Genomic DNA, 27,075 nt, shown 5'->3' on the forward strand with positions numbered 1-27,075 from the left:
CCCTACTGATAATGACGGTTGGTATATTAAGGTGGTTATTTTCAACTTAAAATCCTTACAATGACGCAACAGAGTGTGAAGAACTCATTTACTTAATTTAGCAATTCGTGACATTGGCTGTCTTTAATTCTTTTCTTCTCGTTTTCCTGGCTGGGATTTATGTCACACACACCCCCCTCCCTCCCACCTTCTTTGTTTGTAATGGAAGGTGACCGGGGCTTGTGGAATACAGACCTGGATTATGATTCGTCTGCCATTTGCAAATGGTTATTAATTGCGGACTGGAATTTACCGTGCATGGGATAGCGGGGCAGTTGGCCTGGACAGCCAGATCGGACACACTCACACATAGCTCTTCATCAGCGCTCTGCCGGCAGGTCTGAACAGACAATTACAGCCCCCTGATTGGTATCAGATAGGGAGGGAATTTTTACAAATTAGGGGATAAATAGAATTTTCCACATGCCGAATGGCAGGGTTAGGGGAGCGGTAATGAAAACCTATACATCACAATCAGGCGGGCAATCCTATTCATACGCCAATGCATTATGCTCACTATTCATAATAATGGTGAAATGACAGAGAGAGCCATTGCTGCTGCGTTCGAATAGTGCAAAAATACATAGCTGAAAGGACTTTGTTTTAAAATAAGTAGGCTTCCATGTAGATGTACTGTATTGGTTTTGTTGGTACAGTACTATATTTTCAACAGAAGTAATATTTTAATGCAGAACAATATGATTCTGAAAATATCACTTACCAAAACTAAAGAGATGTCACGTTAACTGTAATACAGTACAGACTTAAATCCATACGTATTGTAGTGGTATGTAAAATTTCCCACTAACGACCTAGCAGCATAATGAAATCTAAATGTTATCCATGCACAGAACTGCGTAAAACATAAAAGGCAATGCAATTTAGCAAAAGCAAAAAAAAACAAAACAACACAACAACAGTTTCCAGAATTAAAACAGTATCCCAAGTCAGTATTAAAAATTGCAGAATATAGTGCTCGATAATGCCCAAATGTCACCGTTAACCTGCAAATGCAAATCCACAAAAGCAACAAAAGACCACAGATCAAAAATAAAATACATCACAGTATCTAAAACTGTTTTCGCTTTGTTTTTGTATTTTCGTCAGTTGAAACTGGAGGAAATGCTGTGTAACTGCACAAAATAAGACAGAGAGAATTTAAAAAAAAAAGCGGGCTATGACAGACATTCAGATAAATTGTAACATTGAAGAGATGTGCTTTGTATCAGAAAACTGGTGACGGAGTCGGAAATCACGTGTGACGGGTAAGTGCATTAATTTGTTACATATATATATAATGGGGATTGATTTTATTCTTAATACAAGGGCGATGAAACGCGACTGATGTGTATCTGGGTAACGGATATCCGAGTGCTGACTGTAGTTAAGTCCTGAGCTGAACAAACATCATTTGTGAATGTATTTATTTTTTATTTTCGGAACAACCAAACAAGTCCTTATCTATCAATCATGGCCTATAACTGCTGCGCTGACAATTGACAAATGTACATCCATGTCGAGGCATCTGGCCATTTCCTACTTTATAAATCGACAAGAAAAATGGGTGGTGTGATAGCTTTTATTAGACCCAGTGCGAAACAGAAGAGGTCCACAAGCTTTCAAGTTCACAGAGGAGCCTTTCTACAGGTCACATAGCAAGTCTATCAAAGGATCCGAAGTAAGACATTCAATAAAGCAATGTAACAGGGTCACACTATACGTTTTTCCTTTGATTCTTTGAGGACAATTATGGTTACAAACATATCTGGGTATAAAAGCTTTAAGCTATTCTAAAACTTAAAGCCATCTCAAAATAGAAAGACTTTTGATAGTGATATAGTCCAAACAATATTACTTGAACATAACTTAATATTGTCGGTCCAAGACTGAAATGCAGTTTCGAATAGAAAGTTTTTCTCAAAGTTGTCATTGAATTTAGAAAGTTTCTTTCAGTAGTAGAACTACTGCTAGTAGTTTATAGTTAAGAATGAAGTTCAGAATGTGTATTAAATATGAATGAAGAACAGCATGACAAGGCTAAATTCTTCAAAAACAACTTTACTCCCCCAGGCCAGCACTGAAGAAGGTTTTTTAGAATTGTTATACAGTTAGAAACTAGCAAGAAACACATAGGAGTTCCTTACTGACTTATATGGTTTTATTTTAAATATGATTTTAACTCTGTGAACATGGCCCAGGTTATCATGTATAATATCTTCACTTCCCTCAACCAAGCATGGAAATGGGGCGTCTTTGTGAATGTGAAAGCCTGATTATAGCAATACTCTGTATAAATATAAGTATCTTCACTAGCCTACACTACCCTAGCCAGGGGACCAAGCTTCATTAGGAAGGACATGTATTGCTAAACGGCTAACCAGTATAATAATCTTCACAACAGATAAAAACAAGCTGGCTAACGACTCTTCAGGGACCTGCAGACTTCTTCACACAGCACTTCTCAGTGGAAAGAGTTCCTGTGTCCTGTCGCAAGTGCTGCCACTGCTTCAGCTTCATTAGTTCTGCTGTACAGGGATTAACAACAGCTCTGACATTTGGAGCTTTGGTGAGAAATAGTCTATAAAACCAGCAAATGAGGACAGAAGAAATCTCAAAGCTTTATTTCAGCTCATTAAATATGTATATCTTATTACATGGCTTCTTCGAATATTGAGTCCTATTTACTGACAATAAATTCCTTGGAGCGACAAGGCCAATATATTCATCTGAAGATGAGAAGGACTCATTAACTAGCCAGGCACATAAAAAAAAAAAAAAAAAAAAAACAGACGAGACTGCCTTACTTCGTCACGCTCTGATCTGCCTACCTACGAGCCAGTCTGAAGGTGTATGTGTGTCTGGGAAGCGACGTAATGTCACCTAATGTCAAACTCCAATCAAGCTATCAAAGCGCTGCTGCGCTCCTATATGCATACCTTGCCAGCTTTCAAATAAATCTCAGGTTTAATTTACTGAAAGCGGCGAGCAGCTGCCGGCACGACCTGGGGTAGAAGGTTAAATCCTCCAGATTACAGTGTTTCCTTGTGTTTTACCTTCCTTAGCGCAAACAACACAAAATGAGTGAGAGTTTCTGGAAAGTTTGAAGAAAACCAAGAATGCTTGGAGTCTTCTTGCTTGATTTACCAGCCAGACCTGTGATTGAGATTAGTGAGTTGTTAATGTGGCCTTGTGGCTAGAGATGAGAGACTAGGAGTCTGTGGAGTAGCAGAATTTAGGGACTGTGAGGGAGTGCAGTTTAGTGGTCAGAGCTGAGGGACAAGGAGGCAGTGTGGTCAAGTGGTTATATATATATATGTCGAAGGTTCGTTCGCTAGCCAGGAATTCAAAGGTAGTTTCAAACCTTCGAAGATTCATCAAGTTGCATTCACGCATTGTATGTTTGTTTTTTTTTCTGTTAACAGAAACCGTTTGACAATGTGTGAATACAATAAATTACACATTAAATGTCACTCACATGCAAAAGTCGATCTTTTGATTTGTATAATGCATATTACGTAAACAAAAGTTGTTGTATTAAAATCCACTAGCATTGTACCAAATCATAGCAACTCTATGTGGCGCCGCTGTCGTGTATGGAGCAGGGTATAGTATGCCAAAACACTGGGGCGGTACCTATAGCGGTTGTAGTGCTTCAGTAAAATATGTACTGAATACCTAGTGTACAAGACAGTGTAAGAGAAGTGCTATGGTAGAATATTTTTGAAACATACAGAATATATGCTAACACTAACAATTTTAATTTAGAAAACTGAGCACTGTCTGACCCTCCCCCTCCAGCTCATGTTATCCAGAGGCAAACCTTTAATTTCTTCATTCGTCATCTCGACAGCAAAGCGTTGTATTGACAAGCGTAAGGTCACATTATTATTAGTATTATTATTAATATTTTTAGTAGTAGTAAAATGTGACTGATAACCTGCTTGGAATGGTGACTGTTAAATAAAGCTTTGTTGTGCCTCAGTCTGCTGCAGTTGGTGCTGCTGCAATGCAAGCTTACTGTATATATCGCAAGCAGCATCAATTACGTGTACATATACAACGTGTTTTTTTATTAAAATTATAAAAAGATGATTACTGTTCTATAAAACATATTTTTAAACTACATGTGAACGTTTTCTTCCATTTATATGGGTTACATGTAAAAGAATAGGATTTTCAATAAAATATAAACTAGTAGCTATGGTGACGTCACCAGTAAATATTGCAAATTAGTACCATCGAAGGTTCGAACCGAACCTTCAAAGGCCTAAATGCAGCCATAAAATATATATATATATATATATGTTCCATAACAGAGTTTATGTGTCATAGACATTTTTCCTTCATGTACCCTCCAGTTTTCACAATGTTCCGACAATGTTGCGCAAGTTACGAATCACACCATACTGCAAATTAACTGGTATAAAGGCCACTGTCTATAGAGACCCCTTTAAACCCTTGAGTAGTCAGTATGAGATTGCCAGCACTAATGTCGATAGTCATTGGGAATTCCCAGCTTTAAGTGATGACCAGTTCTAATTGCATTGTGCTCAGAGCCCCGTTAAATTGTTGACTTAAGAATCTGCCATTCATAAGAAGCATGAAAGGAGATAAAATAACAAAAAAGTAACCCCTGTAATTGAACCTTTGTAGCTCCTTCCAAGTGGATTGTGCCTCTCTTCAAGTCTGCTTGTCTCCCTTTGTTCTCTGAGACCAAGAGATCAATCGCTTTAAAGGAACTCTGTGCTTGAGCAGCGGTGACCCCCCCCTCCCACCCCCAACACACAGATATAGAGAACCAGGACTGCAGAGCAAGGTGACAAGCGGCCAGGCGAAACAGCGATCGATGACGGGAACAGGGATCAGCGATGGAGAGAAAAAAAACAATCGCCTATCAGATTGGAACTGACTTCTCCTTGTATCTTTAGCAGGCCTGCTACAATAGATTGGCTGAGAAATCCGATGGCACGATGAGACAAAAAAAAGAGATTGCTAATACTCTCCAGCCGCAGCGTTTTAATCTGTGACAGCAAGGGGATTTGGTGAAAACCATTATCACGTACTCCCTTTCTCTGATAAGGCCCCCTCTAATCTGTTTGCTGAAGGTATTGAACTAATGCAAGTGTGAAACAAGCCCACCTCTGTCTAGGAGGGGGCGGATTAAAAAAAAGAGCGAAAGAATTTTAGAAAACTTCATGAGTGACATGGGCAGTGTATGGATGGAGTGACTGACACCTGAACTAAATATGAATCATAGACAGGCACTGAATGCCACACGCAGACACAAGCCAAATGTTAATAATTAACAATACATTAAACACAAATACTGTGAACACACAGTATACAAAATACCCTTCAAGTCTTATTTGATTGGCGTTTAAGATGCCCCAGTGGAATTACATAATTTGGCACAGCAGAAATCAACAGTCATGCAATAATATGATCAGCCACCAACCTAGACTTAGAAAAAACAGTTTTACAATCCTAGCCTGAGCACCTCAAGCATTGCAAAGAATGCATTTGAAATGCAATCTGATGGCAGTGGAATAGCTACTGGGTATTGATCTTATTGAGGAAAGCAATAGTTAATTATGAAGGAGTTTAACATGTTTAACATTCTGAGATGTTTGTTTTGTTGGAGGCCAGGAGATCAGGCGTAGCCCTGGGGGGTGGGAGGAGGGGGAATAATTTGCTTGACCTTCCTGTGTCCTAATCCTACACAGCTGGATAGCTGGATGCAAACAGGACCCTAAACACATCCAACAGCCAGAAAAACCAACAACAAAACGTCCAATGCCTCCAGATTGCTACCCTGCATAATAAAAACACTCAAATCACCATGCCTTTGTGACAGACGCAGACAGCTAAGAATCTGACATAATTTTACTGTTGCTACTTGTTTCTGAGTGGTCAACTATGTTCAAATATTATGAGGTTAGGGGGTTCAGTCTCTCCCATGCAACACGATTATATCATAAAAATGGTATAGTTGTATTGAGTACACTGGGGTCTGTTGTCTTGGTCTCAAAAGTTTGTTTTAGTAAAAAACAGGAATACAAACAAAAGAAGAGTTCCTGGTCAGGTCAGATGTTAGTGATAGTGCTGCATGCGACTGTCATTTGGGTGTAGACTATGTCAATCTACAACCATACAGTAGCTACATCTAGGGAGAGGGCTACTGAGCACACTGCTGATCAACCCATTCCATTCCACTCTCACCCCCCTTCCCCTTTCCAATTGAGTCTCCCATTTGTCACACTGAGTTCTTTTAGCCCCTGGCTACTAGTTAACCTGCACTCGAAGACCCTTCTGTAAAATGCTAAAGATTATAGAACCGTAAAAAAGAGAAGCGACATGCTGTGCAATATGTCAAACAGAAGGACTCTCTCTCTCACACACACACACACAACAAAGGCCCTAGGGCACAATCCACCTACATCCAATCTCTTAACCCTCATACACGTTTCCAATTCCAGGACCCGGGATTATGATTTTCTTTTTTTTTCTTTTCTATAATTTATTTTATTTTATCGTTAAATTATTACTGTGCTGATAAGATGGAGATGATGATGGACTGGTAAGCAGGTCCTTGACCCTTTTCTCACTACAAAGTCTCCCGCCCCCTTTTTCGAAATCCCCCCCTCCTGTAGAAAAGTATGTCTCATGTAGACAGCTGAGATGTACTGCGTTTTTAGTTAAATGTCAGTGGAGGTGAAGGGAACACCCGGGGCACAATATTCATCCCTGGCCATCACAATCACAAGTGACAGCGAGCGCAGCACGGATAGTAAAGAGCTGGTCAGTTAGACTGTCTTTACTTTGTGACTGCAGGGGATATTTTGCAATCTACTGCATTCTGGGAGGGGCAGCCCAAAGGAAAGGACATACAGGGTGTGCTGAAGAATCTGGGCAGGTTGGTTTAAGGGGGAGACTGAGCTGTGCGATGTAGTCAACCAGTAGAGGAGGATTTTACTCAGGAAGTGAGTATTAGCAGTCTCAGCCCTTTTACCCTTTCACTGTTACTGCCTCAATCAGTACAGAATATGCTGTAGTACATTTATTTGGCTTGGCCAAAAGCAGTTGGAGGCTAATTGGAGCAATTTATAAATCAGATTCCTTTCTAGAATATTGTTTGGTAACGGAAGATGATGCAAGGTGGTGCTGCTAGATTATGACCGAAGGCCAATTAGTTATGCTAATGTTGTAATGTTAATCTTTTAGGCTAACACGGTGTGCAAGCGAGCACTGGAAAGTTCAGAGTGAAGATTTAAACTCAGTTTTCTCAGTTTGTGAGACTATGCTTTAATATTATTTTCTGTTCCTCTTGTATTGGACTCAAAAGAGTGACAGCCCCTCACAATGTGAGAAAGTGGTGAAGCTCTCTTGCCCAGCCAGGGTACGCACCCCAGAAGTGAACAGAAACACGATGTGGATAATAAATAACACAGGGGTCTTTCCCCTATTGCACCAGGGACTGGCCTGAGGGCTACCCTAGCACTCTATTGAACTTTCTTCCACTCGGCAGAGTTCAAATACAGCCTGTGTCTCTTTAAATGTGGTGTTGACCAGAGCTGGCATTTAATCACACTACCCGGGCTTGGTGAATAGCAACAGCCACTTCTTCTGCTGCACTGCATACACTACACTAGCTTCACGGAACAAACTTTCCTAGTAAATATTTTAGCAATACGACAAATAAATAAATAAATAAATGAAAAATCCCCACATGCTCTCTACAGGGTTACATTCCTAATTCCTATTAATTTAAACAGAGCCTAAGCAGCTGTATAGCAAGGCTATTCATTATTTAGCAGCTTTGTTTATTCGTAGCTAACAGCTAGAGAAGCCGGGTGCGCATTGCTGGGGCCTGCCTGCAACCAGGGCTGTAAATCATTCGAGGCCTTGTTTCTAAGATGTTGTCGATTAACCTTGCTTTCTCTCTGCCCCTTATTCCTCTGTGTTTAATTAATAATGAGGAAAAATATTTGTTGTTCTAGGAGCTGGAGAGAAAGCTGGCCTCTCTCTCTCTCTCTCGTGCTCGGTATTTCAAAGAGACTTACGGACTTCCACTGTTTGAGCTGAAGTGTAAAATAAATAAATAAATAAAACAAGCAGCAGGAGCTCCGGGTGCCTCATTTATCACCCCCTGCGTACAAGATTTACTGAAGTCATTTTTTAAGGAAAACTGTACAAAACAACCCCATGCTGTTTAACATAGTCCTTTATAAATAAGCACACCCACTCCACATTTGTCACAACGACAGATCCCCTTTACAGAGTTTCACTTGTAGCATTTTTGAACCCAGAGTACAGTCCACTCTGCAATCGCTCTCTGCATTATGACATACAGACTGGGGAATCAGGACTTCTTGCACAGAAGGAATACACTATTATATGACTAAATTCCTGTTCTCATGCAAGTGTTGCTCCCTGCTTCTGTCACATCAGGTTCAATTACTGGAATTCTCAATTTGACGCGATCCATTCCATTTCCTCCTCATTTATAACAGAAACTGTGTACTTACAAAAATATCTTATATTTTCACCCCATAAATTCCATTATTTGATGATTATTTATATTTTGGGGCATTTTTGCTTTATCCAGGATAAAAAATGCACCTGTGAACTAATGCATACTTATTTAGTAATAACTATTGCAATAATTCTTGCCCAGTGTTTATTTTTAATTTATTTTTTGAAATCTTAAAATAGCTCTAGAACCAAAATTACAATCTTTTGGATCTCGATCCTCGTCAGACAAACAGGCTAATCAGTTTTGGTCACATAGAAATTTCTCAAGCGGTTCATTCGTATTAAATAGTATTAATAATAAATAGTTTGTTTATTCATTCTTCTTAGATGTATAATGTATAAGCATAATGTGATTCAACTTATATTGCCATTTTTGACACTATACCATTTCAAACGAGATACATCATCTTGACGGTTTGTGTGTGTATGCTGGTTAAAATAATTTAACAAATATGCAAATAAATAAATAAATAATAATAATAATGAATAAAGAAATTCACAGAGGCTGAGGTGTGCAGTTGGGAGCTGGGTTGTGAGAAAGGGAACACGGCTCTCTGGGAGCTGCCAGCTCGCTGGGTGTCTTTAGGCCTTGTGTTCATCATCATGTCGGCCCGCTGAATTGATACATCCATCAGGCTGCTCAGCTCATAGATCACAGAGCTGTGATGAACAATGTGAATCGTTCAGCGGACCGCTCATGAAAAAAAAAAGAAATAAATAAATTTCCCTCAACAAGTACTTCTCTTTGTGAGATGAGGTTTTGATAGACGACAAAGTAGTGATACAGCATCAGTTCTAGTAAGAACATTGACACCTATTGAATCTGATAGATTATGGTATTATTTAATACTGTCACGTACAGCATTTCTTTTTTAATTTTTTTTTTTTTGTAAAGTGGGAAACCAATTTGGAAAGCTGTCATGTGGAAGAAGTTTGCCTATCAAGTCAGTGCTAAAAATATTTGTGTTATTATAGATGAACTTCAATTAATTGATTCCAATGATATGCAATCACTGACTGGGTAGTATAGTAGATGTGTCTGTGCATTTCTCCAGTGCAAACTATATTTATCACATAAATATCAAGGTAGCTTTTACATGTAACAGTATTTTTTTTTTTTTTGACAAAAAACAAAACAGAGGTGCAACCTTGGAACTGCGGCTAATTAGACAAGCAAACATAACCATTAAACTTATATAAGTGCAATCTACTGTTGCTGAAGAACTCAGAGCAAAAAGGACCCCAGCCCACCTGAACTGGGAAGCCTGATGTGAGCTGCAGACAGTCAGGAGTGTCTCCAGGCAGTGTAGCCTGTCCCTGGCTGGCTGAGCCGTGATGTAATCCAGTGACCTTCCCCATGCGAGGATCAACGCACCAGTGAACCGAGCTGCTGAGCCACAGCGCTGGCTAATTCACTATTGATTTCTGGACACATCCCATTCTTCTTTTTTACTTTTCTTTTTTAGTAACTGTGTTTCTGATCTGCTCGAGTTCATCCACTTTTGAGGCAGTTGGATAATTTACTAGAATGATCTCAGATCTGAAATAAATACATAAATAAATAATGATGTAAATAATAACATAAATAATAGTAAGAATCTTATCTCTGGGACAGAAAACTGCTTGTAGGGGCTCAATCTATTGTGTGAGACATTCAAATGCAAAAATCAATTTACCCAAAAATGAAGATGGGACATTCCTGTCCTGTCTGTTTCTTTAGTGTGTTTGTGTGTTTCAAGTAAATAAAATATATTTTATACCTAGCTAAGTTAATAAATAGTGACCACTCTGTTTCTGAGTTTAATTCTGCCCTGCTGCATGCTGCCCATGTCGGGTGCAAAATATGTATTCTACAATATCACTTTAACAAAAAATAAGAAAGAAAACGGATTCTGCATTTAGAAGAATGATACGCAGGAGAGGTAATCATTTGTATAAATGTGAAGCTCTATAAGCAGCCACACATGGAATTGAGATTTACATTTTCAGTGGCTGGTATTTACAGCTCCCCAATGGGAAACACAATAGGTCTCTCCCACAACGCTCTCTGGCGGCAATTCAATTTATAATGCTCAGCATAAAAAAATAATAATAATAAAATAAAACATTAAAATGAATATGAAAACAGAAGTTGGCAATGACGAACTAGTCTGAATTGAAATGCTCTATAAGCAACTGAATAAGTAATAGCAGAAAATGTATCACTCTCCCTCACACACTATCGCTCCCCGGCTTATCTTTCACACTGTTCAGGTGCTCAAATAACTTGTTCCAAGGTTCTTGTGGCAAGCATAAAACAATGATGGTTGCTTTCTATGTAACTGTCATCAAGTACAACATTTAAATTACAGCACAAACCCTATCTGGAGAAATAATTCTCTTGTTTCATGTTTTTCTTTCACGATTAAAAAAAAAATAATAATCAAATAAACCCATAAACCCTTAAGATGTGAACCTTGTACTTAATCAACCTGCTGTGGGTCACGGCTTTCAGATTTTGTCTATAACACCTCTCTGGAGTTTTGTTCAACATGTTCAATCCCCCCCCCCCCTCAGAGACAGTCGCCTGATAGGTGGACAGCTCCATCTCGCTGCCCTCAATGCCTCTCTGTTGCCGCTACCTTGCCACCGTCACTCCAGCCGTTAGTAAGTCTGGCTCTTCGTTTAGCCAGTAATTAAACATTACAGCTCGTTCAGAATCACTGCGGCCGTGCGGGGAGGCAACTAATTACTTAAGAAATGAGCTAACATTTGTCTCCGTTCTTGTCTCTTTCTTGTCATGCATGGGTGTCTCTCCGCAAGAGATAAACTGCCACAGGGAATGTCTCATGCTGGGATACAGGACGGGCCTGTATCATACTTTGGCATGCCTGCACAAGGACTGTGGTATGATCTTAGCTATATGATGCAAGGACATGTTTGCCTTTAAAAAAAATTCTTGTGCATGTTCCCTGATAAATGTAAAACGTAAATTTCAAGGGAATTCACACATAATTGACAGACGTGTTCATTAAAAAGACAAAAGCAATATTCAGTTTGGCCTTTTGCAGTAAGTACCTGGACCATATGCAATGCAACAAACTACAGAGATCTTAAAAACCCAACCGAAATCCAGCAATTACACAAGTAATGTATTCATAACAATTAAGGAAATTGCCTGGATAGATCTCCTCCCTACACAAACAACATGCTACCATTAACATCCCCTTAATGTGTGCGCTGTCTCCCTCAGCCCTGACACAAGCTCGGGCTTAGAACCTGGGTATCAAAGAGCAGAGAGGCGGACGCTCCCTGGACAGAATTATGCTGACCTTTCAACCTCACCTCAAATCAGCATCATTTACTCGTCTCCTCCAAACGCAGGGAACACTCCCCTCCACTAACTAGCTTGCACTGCCACCAACTTCTCATTAGAAATCCAAGACAAGAAAAACAACCACATCTGTTACTGGAACATGTGCGGTTTTGAGAACCTGAGGTCTGCAGTTTTGATTTGGAAAGGGGGGAGGGGGGCAGAAAGCACAAAACACAAATAGTTATCTGGTGTAACATTATTCAGTTAGTCAGGGCAGGGGAAATTAAACAACACCTGTATTGGAATTTGGGATAAAACCATTTTTTCAATTGTATATCCCAGTAAATGCTGAGCGAATTGCAGCTCAGTCCAGTGAATAGCAGGAGTCAGATAGAGAAGCGTGGGTATATAGTGTGGTGCAAAGTCACTGTGTAAAACTCCAAGTGCTCTGTCCAGAGTGCTGAAATCTGAGTTCAACATCAGTTTCATTTGATCAGTTCTATCAATGAATTATATCAGTTTGGATCAATTTCCTGACAGTTTAATTTACTTACAGCTAAAATGCAGTTCTAGACAGATGATTACTGGCGCACTGGAGGTATTGTATAGAAACGAGGTAAAGAGGGGCTCACTTTTTCAAACACTGGATATTGCTATGGGATGTACAGAATAAGCACTCCTGAGATCTAACTCAATTGGCAGACTCTGTTGCAGAGGGCATGTTAATGAGCTAGACCTACTTTACTAGACACTTCTTGTTAAAGTACTGTAGCTCTCTGCAGCCCTACTCACCGTCTATACTTGAACAAATAGCTTTTTTTAAATAGATTTCATGTTAAATCAGTGAAGAGGCCCTTGCTCGCTCCCCATTCTGCTTAAACTAGGTGGCTTAGTAGCAATCTTTACATATATACACCACTGCCACCTGCTGGAGAGTTTCCGCAATACAGCTGAATGACATTTATAATATGCAAAGTGAGATTGATCTAATTCACAAGGTCTGTGAAGTTCACAGAAGTATGAACAGAGAATGTATCTAAGAAATGTTGAAAATGACTTTTAGTAAAATGCTTTTATTTCAAGAGTCAAGTGTAAACTGAGCATAGGGCAACTGCTATTGGAATCCATCACTGTTTAAAAAAAGCACAAGACCACAATGACTGAGATGATTAATATTCTAACAGCGCCCCTCTTTTTTGCCAACCATATTTAAACTTTCACCTCGGCTTTCATCCTTGGGTTGTAGACCTGAGCGATGCATGCTTTTCAAAAGTATAGTGCAATAAAAAAGGAAAGACATCCCTCCCCTTCACTAACTATCAGCCATATTCTCCTCATTAGAAAAAAAAAACATCTCTCATTTTGTTTCAATTTAACTGATATTTTAATTTGCGTTTTCCATTATTCTCTTATTGCCTTTATCTCTCTCTCCGGCGACTTTGTTTCTAACCTTGAACCAGCCGTCGGTCTGCTAATGACTTGCGTGTATTGACGAACGAAGGGGGGGTGGGGGGTGATTACACGTGCAAATTAAAAGAGAGAGAGAGAGATGGAGAGAGGGAGAGAGAATACAAGAGAAACCCTTTAAATGAGGTTCAATTATCTCCCATCTCTAGCCTTTCTCCTCTTAATCCTTCTGCAGAAGCACAATCCCGGTCCATCACCTTATCTTCCATGTCTATCAGATTGCCCCCCTTTACACACTTGCGCACAGACACACGCACACACCATTATCCCATCCGCTCATGTCTTTGGGCGGCAAGTCATTTGCATAATGTTGCCGGCACAAGTGCTTGGTACGGATCAAGCAGGGTCAGGCTTCGAACTGCCATTGCTGTGAGTGTTAATTCGACCCACGTTGATCTCGCCTCTGATTTCCTTGTCATTATGTTGGCTGCGCTTTTGATGGGAGAAAGGAAAGTGTTCAGGTCATATGGGGGGCTGAATTGAGATTGCACATGCAGATGGCTTTAAGTAAAAACTAATTCAAAAACACTGGCAACAGGTCATGACACTAAGACATCCTAATTATCTTATTCTTATGAACTCCTCCACTCAGCAAGGGGAGGGGGATCCTTGTCACCAACTAATAACCCTGCCATATCCCCTTTTTGAAAAACTAGGCCAAGGCTACAAGTTGAAAGAAAGAGTGAGCGGGTCCAAGTCTACAAAGGTTCAAACCTGATGACACACAGATCAGCTAAATGAACTGAAAAAAAGAAAGACAGAATATTAGTAGATGTACATGTGTAGTAAAAAGAAAAAAAAAGTTGATACAGTGTAATCACATAGGTCTTTATTTGCAACTGCAAATAATGCAATGTGTTCCAGATGGACTGGAGATTTCAAAGAGATTGTGCTTAAGGTTACCATTACAGGATTTAAATGTAAGGCTGTTTGATTAATTGATATCAGAAAGCCCAAGATTTGTGTGGTGTTGGGTCTACCCTGACACCTAGAGAGGGAAAGCACTTTAAACTACTGTGCTTTAAAGTTTTTTTTTTTTGTTTTGTTTTTTTAGAAGTGTAAAACATCATGATTTCATAGTGGCATTCTTTATGAAGTTAATGATGCCCATTAACTTCATACAGAAAAGCCACAAAAAAGCTGGCTACTGGCTAATAATGGCGCAGGAGATAATGTCTGTAGCTGAGCTCCAGGTCCACGCCTTTTGATTACTGTGTTTGTGGCTGCTGTGTTCTAATGAGGAATCCAGCTATGCAAAGCTATGCTGGGTTACAAAAACATGTGCCCTTTCATCTACTCAAGCAAAAGCCTCTGTCATAACAAAGGCATGAAAATCGGTGCACACAAAAGTCATTTGGAAGATATTCATACAGGATTGGCATCAAAAACGTGACGTCAATAACTCGGGTTACCTTATCCAGTGTAGAGAGCGAGAGCGCCTTACAGAGACGAGGCGGAACAGGACAAAAAACATACTTCAAAAGTCACCAAAAATGTTTCTGCTTCTTGCCCCTTTTCATGTTTCAGCCTGTTTGTTTCTATTCTATTTGTCTTTTAGCCCTGCCAGATAATGCAAACACCATTACTGTGACTACAGGATAGAGAAGTAGATCTGTCTCTAAACAGAAACAGTGACTATTGATCTCGTCACAAGCCATTGCTTCTGGCGTAGGTAGAAACTAGTGCATTCTGCAAATATCGTACAGTAGGTACTTTAAATGTATAGTTATTTGATTTGACATTACATCTTATATTATTAAAGAGTAATCAATTGTGTGATATGAAATCAGCAGATACCAGGGGTTATTTTCTGCTGGTTATAACCCAGTGCTTATTGTCCTTCTTCTGCAATGTATTTTCAGCCACACAAGTATGGCTGTAAGGTAGCACTCTTCGTTTTGTAACATGTTGTTGAAAAGACAAAGGTGCTGGCATCTCATAGGACCAACCTGTATTCGTCTGCCTAAAGGTCACTGCACCCAGACATCCTAATGATCTCAGTTCTCATGAACTCCCACACAGAGACGAGGCACTGAGTACAAATTCAGGTACAGCTATATATATTAAAAAAAAAGGGCCTGCCAATATTTATGATTTCTAAAGCTGGTCTCTGCTGTGCCCCTGCCTCTCTGTTGGAGTGACACAGCTCAGGTGTTTAATTAGGATTGTGTCACAAGGTAAATGTGCTCTGACCGGGACTGTGACAGACATGCTCTCCTCACACTAGACCAACAGGCTGGAACAATCTCTGTGCCTGACCCTTTTAACTCCCGGGGGGGGGTAGTTGGTCAGGCAGTGGTTGTTGGGGACCCTCGACAGGCTCATTCTGAGAGTTCCATCCTGACAGCACAGGAGAGTTGGTGAAGAGCACTGCTCTCTGTCTCATCAAGGGCACTCCAGTCTCGCCTGGAGCAGGGGGGGTGGAAAGCCAATTCAAGGTGCTGACGTCCCACTTTCAGGGCTCGCTAAAGGGGCCTAGATGAACTCTTTAAGTGGCTTAAAAGCCTCTTTCTTCAGGTTTTTACACCAGTGAGAGACCAGAGTAGCAGTACATTGATGTTTTTTACTTCTAGGCTTATAACAGGAGCCAGAGCCCAGGCCTACTGTACAAGGAAAACCAGCTTCTGCAGTGTAGGAAGCGGTAATGCAAGACATGGGTCACTTCCTCCTCAGCACTGAGCTGGAGGTTCCACTCCTCAGATAAGTGAGACGAAACTCATGCATGTCAAATCTCAAGGTTTACCCGTGAAACTCACCGTTTTTCACAATTGTGAGAGTCTCAAGGCCGTGCAATGGATTCTCACATTTTGCATAAGTTTGTTATTGTTTGCGAGGCTGTGAAACCCTGTATACATGATACAGCGGTAAATCAAATACAACTGTGCAAGCTTATTATTTCATTTTGGGGGAGTGGGTGGGGGCTGGGTGGGGGGATCACCATGAAGAGGTCTAAATAACCATTCTATATTTCTGTAGCTGCTATGCAAACTCCCCCCCTTACTCCAAAGATAGAATTGCCTGTTGTCTCAAACTGATGGTTTATCTGCGCGAGCCTTCTTTGTTTCTGTACACAGCACGTCATTACTTGGACAGAGTCGAAGGAGAGGCTGTCAGACTGTCACTGTCTCGTTCACGCAGAAATTACAACAGAAATAAGAGAAATGAACATCGATGAGAATGTAATTATTAAAGTCGAAAAATATAATGTTCTTTATGATGACAGTGTCAGTGGTTCTAAAGACAAAGATAAAGACGCCATATGGTAAGAAATAACAGAACAATTGGCAATTGATGGTATGTCTATCTCTTTACTTCAACTTGATTTTAGTCAGTGACGGGGAGTGCCACACACTGGTTTCGTATTTCTGTAAAGTGACGCTTCTCTGTTTAAATAATGTTGACCAATACTAATAATCACATTCACACACTAACTGAAGATTTTATCAAAACTGAAAATCAATAAAAAAAAAAAAGTATATTAAACTAATTCTCAGTATCTACAAAGCAATAAGTGTAGATGTATTCTTTTTTAATGATTTACATGTTTTTTTAGTGTGTGGTGTACCCAGACTATTTCTTTGTTTTATTTATTTTATTTTGTCTTCACAGAAGGAGGAAAAGCAGACAGTATTTTCTTTTCATGACTAGCTACAGTTGTGTGTTTTTTTTTTTATGTACTCGTGCTTTATTCGTGTCGTTTGCTTTGCTCCCGGTGTGCATAGCCCTTAAGCCTAGGTCAGTGGCATAACTGTCAGCCATGTGCAAAAACATTGCTCCATCACCAACACCCCAACCCCCGCCCCCCCACTCCGTCCAAAACTAAATCTAGTGCTCTGGTTACGGTTTTTCATCACTCCCAAGGTTTTTCAGCAGGGGTCTCACTGGTATGAACACTTAGGGGTTGACATGTATGGAAACGGATTAAATGTCTTATAGCCCCAGCAAACTTAATTTGTATTTACTGTTTGTTTTTGGTTTAAAAATAATTCTAAGTGTATATCCCTTTAAAAAAAAAAAAAAAACAGTTGAGTAACAAAACAGTAAAAGGGTTTTTCATCAGATGGAAGTGAATTTGTAAAGAAAACCTTGGCTACAGTCTGTAAAAAAGAAAACAAAACCAGAAAACATAGTCAGACCTTCCCATAACTGGGAAGAAAAGTGATGGATTTAGAAAGTGAGGTTTGTATCTAGGAAATACCTAATACTTTACCATTGGTTAGCTCTAAACTGGAATACCCTTCCAGTGTTTCCTGTTTTTTTTGTTCCAGAGAGAAAGAGAAAGCCTGACAGTGGTGTCCCTGTGCTCCTGTCTCTCTCCTTCCCTCTCTAGCCCTGACACCACTCTAGAAGCTAATTAGAATTGTGTCACTAAGTAAATGCATTGTGACCGGGGAGTGACAGGCACTCGGTCCTGTCACAGGACTGGGAGACAATCAACATCAAACATTCGGTGCGGCAGCCACCCTTTTAACAGCAGCGGACTTCATCGCGCGCTGACCTGATACTCATTTAAATTATCCAGATCGGGAGAGGCCAGCTAGTGCAGCAGAATAATGCACTGACTGACTGACTGACTGACTGACTGACTGACTTGCTCTTACTAGAAGTGTTCTACTTTTACGTTTCAGTTTCTATTAACTAGTCACAGACAGTTTTCTCTATTTAGATCTCTTCGTCCTTCTCATCTTCTTCAGTTAATTTCCTGTGGTGGGCAGTTATAGCCACCCCGTCTCTTAGAGCAGAACCTTCTTGATCACAGTCACTAAGACACCAGAACTTTTTTCCAATCATAGTACAGTGCTCCCCCTTTATAAGGCAGCCCTTTATGCTGTGGAACAGGTTATAAGGCGGTACGGTCATTGGATCCCATTTGCCCCACAGTGCCATTACACTAACATTAGTATTCTTGTTATAAGGCGGAACACAAACAGCACCGTCTCTAACAATGGCTCTCGACTACATCGTTATAAAGGGGGAGCACTGTCTTACACACATACAGCTATAGCCAAAGGTTTTGCATCATACGTTAACAAATTGAATTACATACCGCTTTGTAGTTTTCCATATACTTAATGAAAAACTGCCAAAAATGTAAAAATGTGACATTTTTAAATCTAACATTAAATACTGTACCACTATTATGGCTTCCGGTAGACTTTTGCGATATCATTTTGTAGTTGATTACATGATGTTAAATATCTTAATTATGTTCAGATATGTCCAGCTGGACCTGGTTTTGAGCATCTGGTTGTGGGAAGCTAGGGTAAAGAGCAGGCTGATATGGGGTGACCTGGGCAGACCAGGAATCAGATGTAGCGAAGGCTCGGCAGTTACCCCGGGAGTGCCATCACAGAGCGGCTCCTAATCGAGGCTGACATCTGATCAAGCTGTCCTTGCCGCTGCTCACCAGTGGCCATGGGGAAACAATCAGCCGAGACCCTTAATCTTACAATAGCTCATGTAGACTGACATGCAGATGTCCCCGGTAATGCTGTAATTAAGGGTAAAGTCTTACTCCGGGCATCAAATAACTGTAAACACTTTGCTTCAGAGCAGCAGAAAGAAGAGCACTTCCACAGCCTGCTAATTCCAGCCAAGTCTGAGTCCTCTCCTTCCAGCAACTGTCCCGAGCCAAACCACCAAATCCAACCTTGTAAATTCAAGAATCGAGTGCCAAACACGGCACTGTATATAAAACATGATATAATTAAGAGCATTTTCCTTCTAGTTTGAGTGGCCGTCTTTCTCCCCAACATACGGAGGAACCCCAGGGTTGCAAGTGTTTGCTCTCCAGTCGCTGTGTGTGGAGGGGCAGACTGTCCGTCTCCACATTGGGTTGCAGCACAGTGACAAACGCTCAGAGCGATCACATTCAGGCTGTAGCACTACAGCGCATACTGCACTAAATTCAGCCTTGGCACGCCTATATCAGCGATCCCCCAATATATACGTCTGAAAGACTCCAATGGCACAGGGTCATACCCTGCTACAGACTTCTTTATTTAGCTAGGTAGGACCCGCAGAAAACAGGTTCTCGTACCAGTGATGACCTGGGGAATACAGCTTAGTGCTCTAGTATTTACACTGTGCCGGGGCCCTGGTTGCGCTCTGGCTCAGAGGGAAGAGAGACCCCTGGTAACTGTGCACAAATTTGCTTAGAGATCTCCTTGTAACTGGCAGGTGTTTTTTTTTATAAAAGCATACATGAATATGGGAATGTAGGAATGCGTATTTGTAACATAACAGGCTCCAATACCTACAAACAACTACAAATACTGGTTCAGGATGAGTGTCCCAGTTGACTAATAATTCATAACAGTGTTTAAAAAAGAACAAAGTGTAACTGAATGCCACAACACATTATGAGCAAATGTATACATTCTATCACTGTCTGTCTCTCTCTCTCTCAGATTTACTAATTTCACTGTATCATGTCATCCTTTAGGCAATTTTTGTTCTGTTTTTCAAATAGATGTTTCTAGAGATGGAGGAGGTGGTTGGAAGAGGGCAAAAACAAACAGCCTCTTCCTTCTTTAATATTCATCAGTGTAAGTGAAGAGCAGGCAAGCTAATTTACCCCCTTCTGTGTGCTTTTAGTAATTACAAGAGATGATCAATAGTCCAACTGAGCCTGATAAACACTCCCTCAGTATATAAATAAATAAATACAGGAGCAAGCCTAGGGCACACTTCAGAGATACGCTCTCAACTTTTATATTTTTTAAAGGCAAAGGCTTAACACTTTAAACTTAGTTGCTTTTAGAGTCCATGATTCTAGATCAATTGAACTAAAATCAAGGACTGTTAAGGCTGGTTACCCTTCTACTATTACTTCAAAATAAATGTTCAATGGGGGCGAACAAAAAGTGAAGACCATATGAACAAACCTTAAAGACACTAAGAAACAAGAACATATCAATAGTGTATTGATAATCACGTTAAATAGTACAAAATAGCTAAATTCTAAAAAAAATTCTGAAGGGAAAAAAAACCCACAAATTAAAATTCTAAAACAATTAAGAAATGTGTATGATTGCTCCTGTCTGTGGTTCAGTAACGGCCGGCCCCTTTTGTCTGAAAGAATCATAAAGTTCTGTGGTTGAAAACAAAACAAAACTAAACAAATAAAACTGCCTCCATCCCACAGATAAAGCAAGACTCCATCAATATTGTAACAGAATCCACAGTTCAGGAATAGCTAACTAATTAAAAGGTGGTTTTAAATAATTTATCTCCTTAACTTGTATTGATTTGACAGTTTGGTGGTAAGAGAGTAATGCTTTAAAATGAAACAGCTTCAAACAGACACTGCTCACACGCACACATAGATTTTCTCAGTTAACTCATCACGCTTCATGTTTGCTGACAGCTATAGCTGTACTGCACATCACATAGTGCTAAGTTTACACAATTTTCATGTCTTAGAAAAACAAACAAATGGATGTTACAAAGCTCAAATGCAGCTTAGTTACTTTTTCTTCTTCTTTTTATTACTAGTTTTGCAACATCAGTCTATTCTTTTTCTTTTCCAAAAATATGACACAAACTTAGCAATGGGACACATGCTTTGTGAACATGACCCACTGTCTATGTTACGGTGAAATGACCAAGCTGACAGCAGTTAATAAAAGAACGGAAATTTCAACAGCAAAAAGGTAACTAAAAAAACAACAACTTAGTTACAAAATAAATGAGTACCATAATCGAATAGTAATTATGTACTTGTAAATGTGCTGTATTGGCAAACTGAGAATGGCTGTTGTGTATTGTAACTCAACCTTTGGTCTTATCCCTCATTCCACCATCCTCCTTTTGCAGGTGGAGTACGGGCACTCGTACACACTTAACTTAAAGTTAATTCCAGTAAATCCTACCTGACGTTAATTGCTATCATTTTGTAGATCTTTTTGTAGATTGTTCTATATATTTGATGTTTTAATGGTATTTGCTAGAAGCTACTATGAACAAAATTTATCAGTCACTCTTTCCAGGAGGTGAATTATACTTAACTTAAATACACATTTACCACAATGTGTTTCTTCTATAGGAAAATGTGAAGAGCTACCAAATGATGAGAATACATATTAGGTAAGATGCACATGAATTATTTTGTCAACTCTGTAATTTAAGCAGAGTACAAATGGATGGACATCATATATGAAGGCTATGAGGTTTACCATTGTGCAATACAGTAATATAACTAAAGTTCTCTGGATTACATTTTCTTTTTTTATATGCAAGATCAGATCCCAAGTACTGACTTTTCTGTATTAAATTTGCTGGTGCTAAGTTATTCACTACAACTACTATAAATATGCAGTTTTTAAGATCTCCAGAGTTCTGAACTCTCTCTATTGAATTTGTTGTCTCTCAGATCTACAGTTCCCCACATGCCAGTGCTGAATTCTCCATAGTTAATATCCCAGTCTTTATTTTTCTGAATTTGTCCCTGTGCTCCTTCTGGCTTCTTTACACATTGCATAGTGAATAACATTTAATGGGAAACCACAGAAAAGCACTGCACAATAAAAACTGAAAGAAAGAAAGAAAGAAAGAAAGAAAGAAAGAAAGAAAGAAAGAAAGAAAGAAAGAGAAATACACAACCAAGAGTCTTTATTCGGTTCACTACATACATTTGTATGTTTTCAACTAGTGGAACTAAAATTGCTAGGAGCAAAAATTAGAAAACAACTGAATGGCTGACGTGAGACAACAGTGTAAGGAGAAATTATGTGTTGCTAGGCGCCCATTGAAATGTGACAGCCCTCAACCGTCTGGTTCATTGGAAGTAAGATGTCACAGAAAAATGCCTCTGTAGTATAGACACAGGGTACTGTACATACATACATACATACATACATACATACATACATACATGATGATCCCTATACATGTGTGTAGGGTACCACTTTTTCAGATTAAGACACTGAGAGATAGAGAATTGTCCACTAGGGGAAGAGCTGAGACCACTCCAACTCCTTATGCCCAGCTGGTGCATCAGACTGCTGTTGAGCTGCAAAGTCTGGTGGTCTGGGGCTAATAATAAATATGAATAAATATGAACCAGCATTTTGAGACCTTCTGTGCCTCCACTTCAACGGCGTGATGGATAAATGAGCAGTTAAGCTGTCAGAGATGTTAAGTGTGGAAATTAAGAGAGTCCTGTGGCTTTTCAGTCACTGGGAAGAGAGCTAGCGCTCAAACACAAACAGAGAAAAAAAAAAGGACCCAGTCCTGTCACTCGTCACACCACTCAAAAATAGAAACAGTGAATGACACTTGTACTGCGCTTTAAAGAAGGTGATCTATAAAACACCTGCATCCTGGACATTTAAACAAGAATGTCAGTTACATGCATCCCCCGCCACAGATGCAAATTCATAATTAGAGCAGTTCATGACCATGACATACATCAACAGTATGTACAGAACAGTAAAGAATGATAAGAAGTGATTCTCCAAATAAATTCAGAAATGCAAGTGTGACATATACTGTAGAAGGATGGATGTGTTACAGACAGACAGACACCCCGACATACCTTCCGAAACTGATATTTCAATCATTTATAAATAATGTTAATAATACGTTTCATGACTATTTGTTAGCGGTTCTCCAGAAAAATTGATAAAATGTGTGACTTACATACTTACGGACATAAACTTATTATTATTATTACTTATTTCTTAGCTGACGCCCTTATCCAGGGCGACTTACAATTGTTACAAGATATCACATTATTTTTACATACAATTGCCCATTTATACAGTTGGGTTTTTACTGGAGCAATCTAGGTAAAGTACCTTGCTCAAGGGTACAGCAGCAGTGTCCCCACTGGGGATTGAACCCACAACCCTCCGGTCAAGAGTCCAGAGCCCTAACCACTACTCCACACTGCTGCCCTTCCTTTATACACACGCCTTTTCCTGTATCAACCTGCCTATTTTCAGTAAGATGAGTTCACTCACCGATCCCACTGTGTAGCCTCCCCTCCTGTTTCAGGCTCAGTCCCTCCTGCATGGCAGGCAGCCCACTCTTCGGCCAGCTCCCCATTGCAAAGCTGTACGCCTGAAACAGCAAAACAGGGCAAGGGGAGAAAATCAAAATGATTAATGTTATTTTTTTCACAATCTGAGAATTCAACTACACTCAATTTACCACATCACTTAACATAGGTTGTTAGAAGGTTAATCCACTGATCTTTTGTACTTGGAACAACTTTGAACTGAAATTTTAAAGATGAATCTGATAAACATCAGGGATATTGGATTTCCTGATTAACACTATCTGTTAAGCACCTCGGCTTCAGGGCTTCACTGTATCTTAATTCTGTTCACAGCTAACCATTCGCAAATACCTTGTTAGACTTCTCTTCGTAATCCTTCACTAGAATTGTCCCTGATCTAAATCACGTCTGATGTCAGTACTGACACTATTTAGATCATTAGAACAGAATCTTTTGTCGACCAATGTTATCAAAACCAGCACCTCAAAGAGCATATGCAGGAGTCCCTAGCGTAAAAGTACAATATGGAAAATGCCAAAGGTTTAAACAGTGACAGTGCTTGTTAAACAACTGTTCAGATCAGCTGAAAGAACCCCATTGTGTCAATGTGGCTCCACTTATAAAAGCGTACATACAGGATACATGCACAGAAGCATGGCAAGCATGTATGGTTAGACATGGTACAAAAAAATAAATAAAAAATTAAAGAAATTCTTGTGAGATGGGTCAGTCCTGGAGAATGCATTTTAATCAAAGTATCTCTCTCTGACTTTCTGTTCAATATTCACACAGATACATGTGCTAATATTGAAGGTTCAGCACTTCAGTCTTGGGTTACTCCTCTGGAATAAGAATTGCCTGACCTCTGCCACTGGAGAAAGGACTGGTTCACAGCGGCTGTTGACTAGCATTGATTATGCTGATAGTGTTTACTGTGGCACTCCAAAGTCTCATTTAAACAAGTTGAATGGTCTGTATGACTGTCTTTGTAGATTGGGTTTGATGTGCCCTCATTTGACTCACCTTTGTTTAAAGTACAATACATGTTTATTAAACTTGATTGGTTACTGTTACCAATGGGAGGCTGAATAGAGTTTAGAAGTCTTAACCACCCGTTACTGACATTCCAATTCAATATAGTGCCTTCTACACATGCATCTTAATAAGAACTGAATGTTTGCCCTTGGTTATTGATCAGTGATGGGATTGCCCCCCAAAACGACTACAATACCAAACAACTTGAACTGCTATAGGAGAAATTCTCCAGTCTACCAGCTCACTTTTGTCGTTCAGAAAGCCAAATAGAGACAATCAGAACAATAACGACCCCTATCCTAACACACAAACACACTGTGAGCCATCTTGTCTAGACAACTCACTGAATGACAGACAGACAAGCCAGTAAATACCATAATTACAAGTAATACAATTACACTATGTTTAAACAGGATTACAGGAAGATTACAAGTGTATATTGGGGGAAATAAAGAATTATATGTATCTGAAGGACCTTTAAAAGCAACATTTTTTTTCAGACATTCTTCATTCTAAAATGGTACAAACTTGGCAACCAAGAGTAATACAATCAAGTATACCACTGGGTGCAGGTTATATATAATCAGATGAATACAATACACTATCTGATGCTGGTGGTATAATAACTGTGATTCTCATAGCACACACGTTTGTGCACCCATCACATGAGGTGCCTGGCACACACTATTCTCTCAGTATGGGGTTTCATTAATCATTCCTTCCTATCAAAGTGAAATCTTCGAGGGCCTCGACATGAGTGGCAGACAAGCCCACGTGAACACACATTAACACTCTCACACACACCCAGACGTGTCAGAGGCCTGTCGCTATAACTCTTCCATCATCCCAGAAGTGCACACTGGCACAGGCAGCCCCGATACAATGGAATGGCTCAGAGAAAAGGAGCAATGAAGCTGAAGAGATGTTAAGAAAACGTGATAAATGGCAGCTTGTGCCTCGTGCAGTGCACAGCTGTACCGTGTCGACTTGGAGCTGCCGAGCTGGCTGACAGAAACCCTGTCACTTTAGCTTAAGACAGCCCTGCTCCCCCTTGCCATGGCAGCAGTGGAAGCTCACAATGCAGGATCGGGATGCTGCCACACTGGCTTTAACTTGGGTTGAGAAGTAACAAAGGACGTGATACAGCAGTGACCAAAACTGCCAAGCTGATTTCAATTGTTTACAACGGCTGAACCACATGATATGACACAATATTGGTCTCACTTACGTATGTCTTACGTATGTCTTAACAATTCTGCAAAGCAAGGAACTATTACACAGTCCAGACTGGATCCTTACTGTGGCTTTTTGTAGCACAGTTAAAACTATATGTTTACTGCGGCTAGTATTTGGTATCAAAGTCCAATCTGTGTATTGATCAAGGCATTTGGTAGCACGGGCCTGCACGGTCCTAACTGTGGTACCTATCAATCTGAACTTTATGGCATCAATTCGGAAGTTTCAGAATACATTTGCCTTGGGGGCAACTGCTTTCCTCATCTCTGAGGACAGAGGAAAAACAAACGGTAACATCCATAGACGGCCACAAAACGGTATGCTTAAGAGGATTCAGATTAAGAAAAAAGCCAATCCTCCAGTGAAACATGTTAGCTGACCTTTGGAAAAGGTCTAAAGCTCTCTCCCAAGGGTGAATACTGTCGGATGAGCTTGTTTCTGCTGTCTGTGGATAGGTGGGAGGAGGGGGGCTCTACCACCTTTATGCTCACATTCTCTGGCACCTGGGTTGACTTTAGCTCAGTGATTATCAGTTCTGACCACACAGTGTTAATTATTAGTCATTATAAAACAGATTGTTATAATGCTGCATACTGATTGGCCAATCAGTGGTTCTAAACTGTGATATAATCCCCGGTATAGTAACTGTTGGGTAAATCACTAGACTCGTGGCACTATTGTATCACTGTGCCTATGGAAATAATGGTAATAAAAAAAAATAGAAAAAACTGTCAAAATACCTGGCAGTCATGGAATATACCACTGTATAGCTGTTTGCACCGATGATAATCAATAAATGGGTAGAAATAGAAGCTGCATCGGCTCATATTTGCAAGTCTCCCGAAGCAAAGAAAAGAAAAAGTTAAACCGTCACGCTGAGGTACAGAACTCTAACATTGATGTGCTAGAAAAAACTAGAAATGAAATGAATACCACCAAACAAAACAGTTGGGTTGTTAAACGCTTTAATGACTGGCTGTCAAAAAATTATATATTGCAATCACACAACTAACAAAAGAAGAGCTAAATAATATCCTTAGAGATTTTTATGGGACAGTCCGAAACTGTAAAGGCGATCAATATGGAATCAGCAGCTATGTTGGGCTCCATGCTGGACTGAACAGACATTTAAATGACCCCCCGTTAAGTTTATCCTGGTGTCTAATGAGCGACACAGAATTCACAAGTTCAAACAACGTGTTTGTGGGTACAATTAAAAAACTTAGACGAGAAGGCCGGGTTAAAACACAAAAATGTCATTATGCAATAACTGAAAGAGATTTTCAAATAATCAAACATTCTGACGCCCTGAACCCTGACACAGCTGTTGGTCTTGTGAGTAAAGTTTAGTTTGACGTCCAGTTACATTTTGGACACAGGGGAAAAGAAGGAAACAAACAACTACTGGCAGATTCTTTTGTTATAAAAACAGATGAAAACGGAATTAAGTATGCCACCATGACCTTTA

General features: G+C 39.9%; 1 protein-coding gene across 3 annotated transcripts in view; it reads right to left on the reverse strand.

Moving 5' to 3' along the window:
* Positions 1–27,075, reverse strand: part of LOC117413324 (ERI1 exoribonuclease 3-like) — a 72,940-nt gene that overhangs the window by 16,068 nt on the left and 29,797 nt on the right. For 2 of the 3 annotated variants that reach the window (XM_034022354.3, XM_034022363.3), the window contains exon 7: positions 23,299–23,398. In XM_034022354.3, coding sequence (XP_033878245.2) covers positions 23,299–23,398 — 100 coding nt within the window. Of the gene's footprint in view, positions 1–8,506; positions 10,112–23,298; positions 23,399–27,075 lie in introns of those variants that run through there. The other variant, XM_059031638.1, reaches the window with a different exon arrangement.

The sequence above is a fragment of the Acipenser ruthenus genome, chromosome 10, assembly GCF_902713425.1.
Source record: "Acipenser ruthenus chromosome 10, fAciRut3.2 maternal haplotype, whole genome shotgun sequence".
NCBI lineage: Eukaryota > Metazoa > Chordata > Actinopteri > Acipenseriformes > Acipenseridae > Acipenser > Acipenser ruthenus.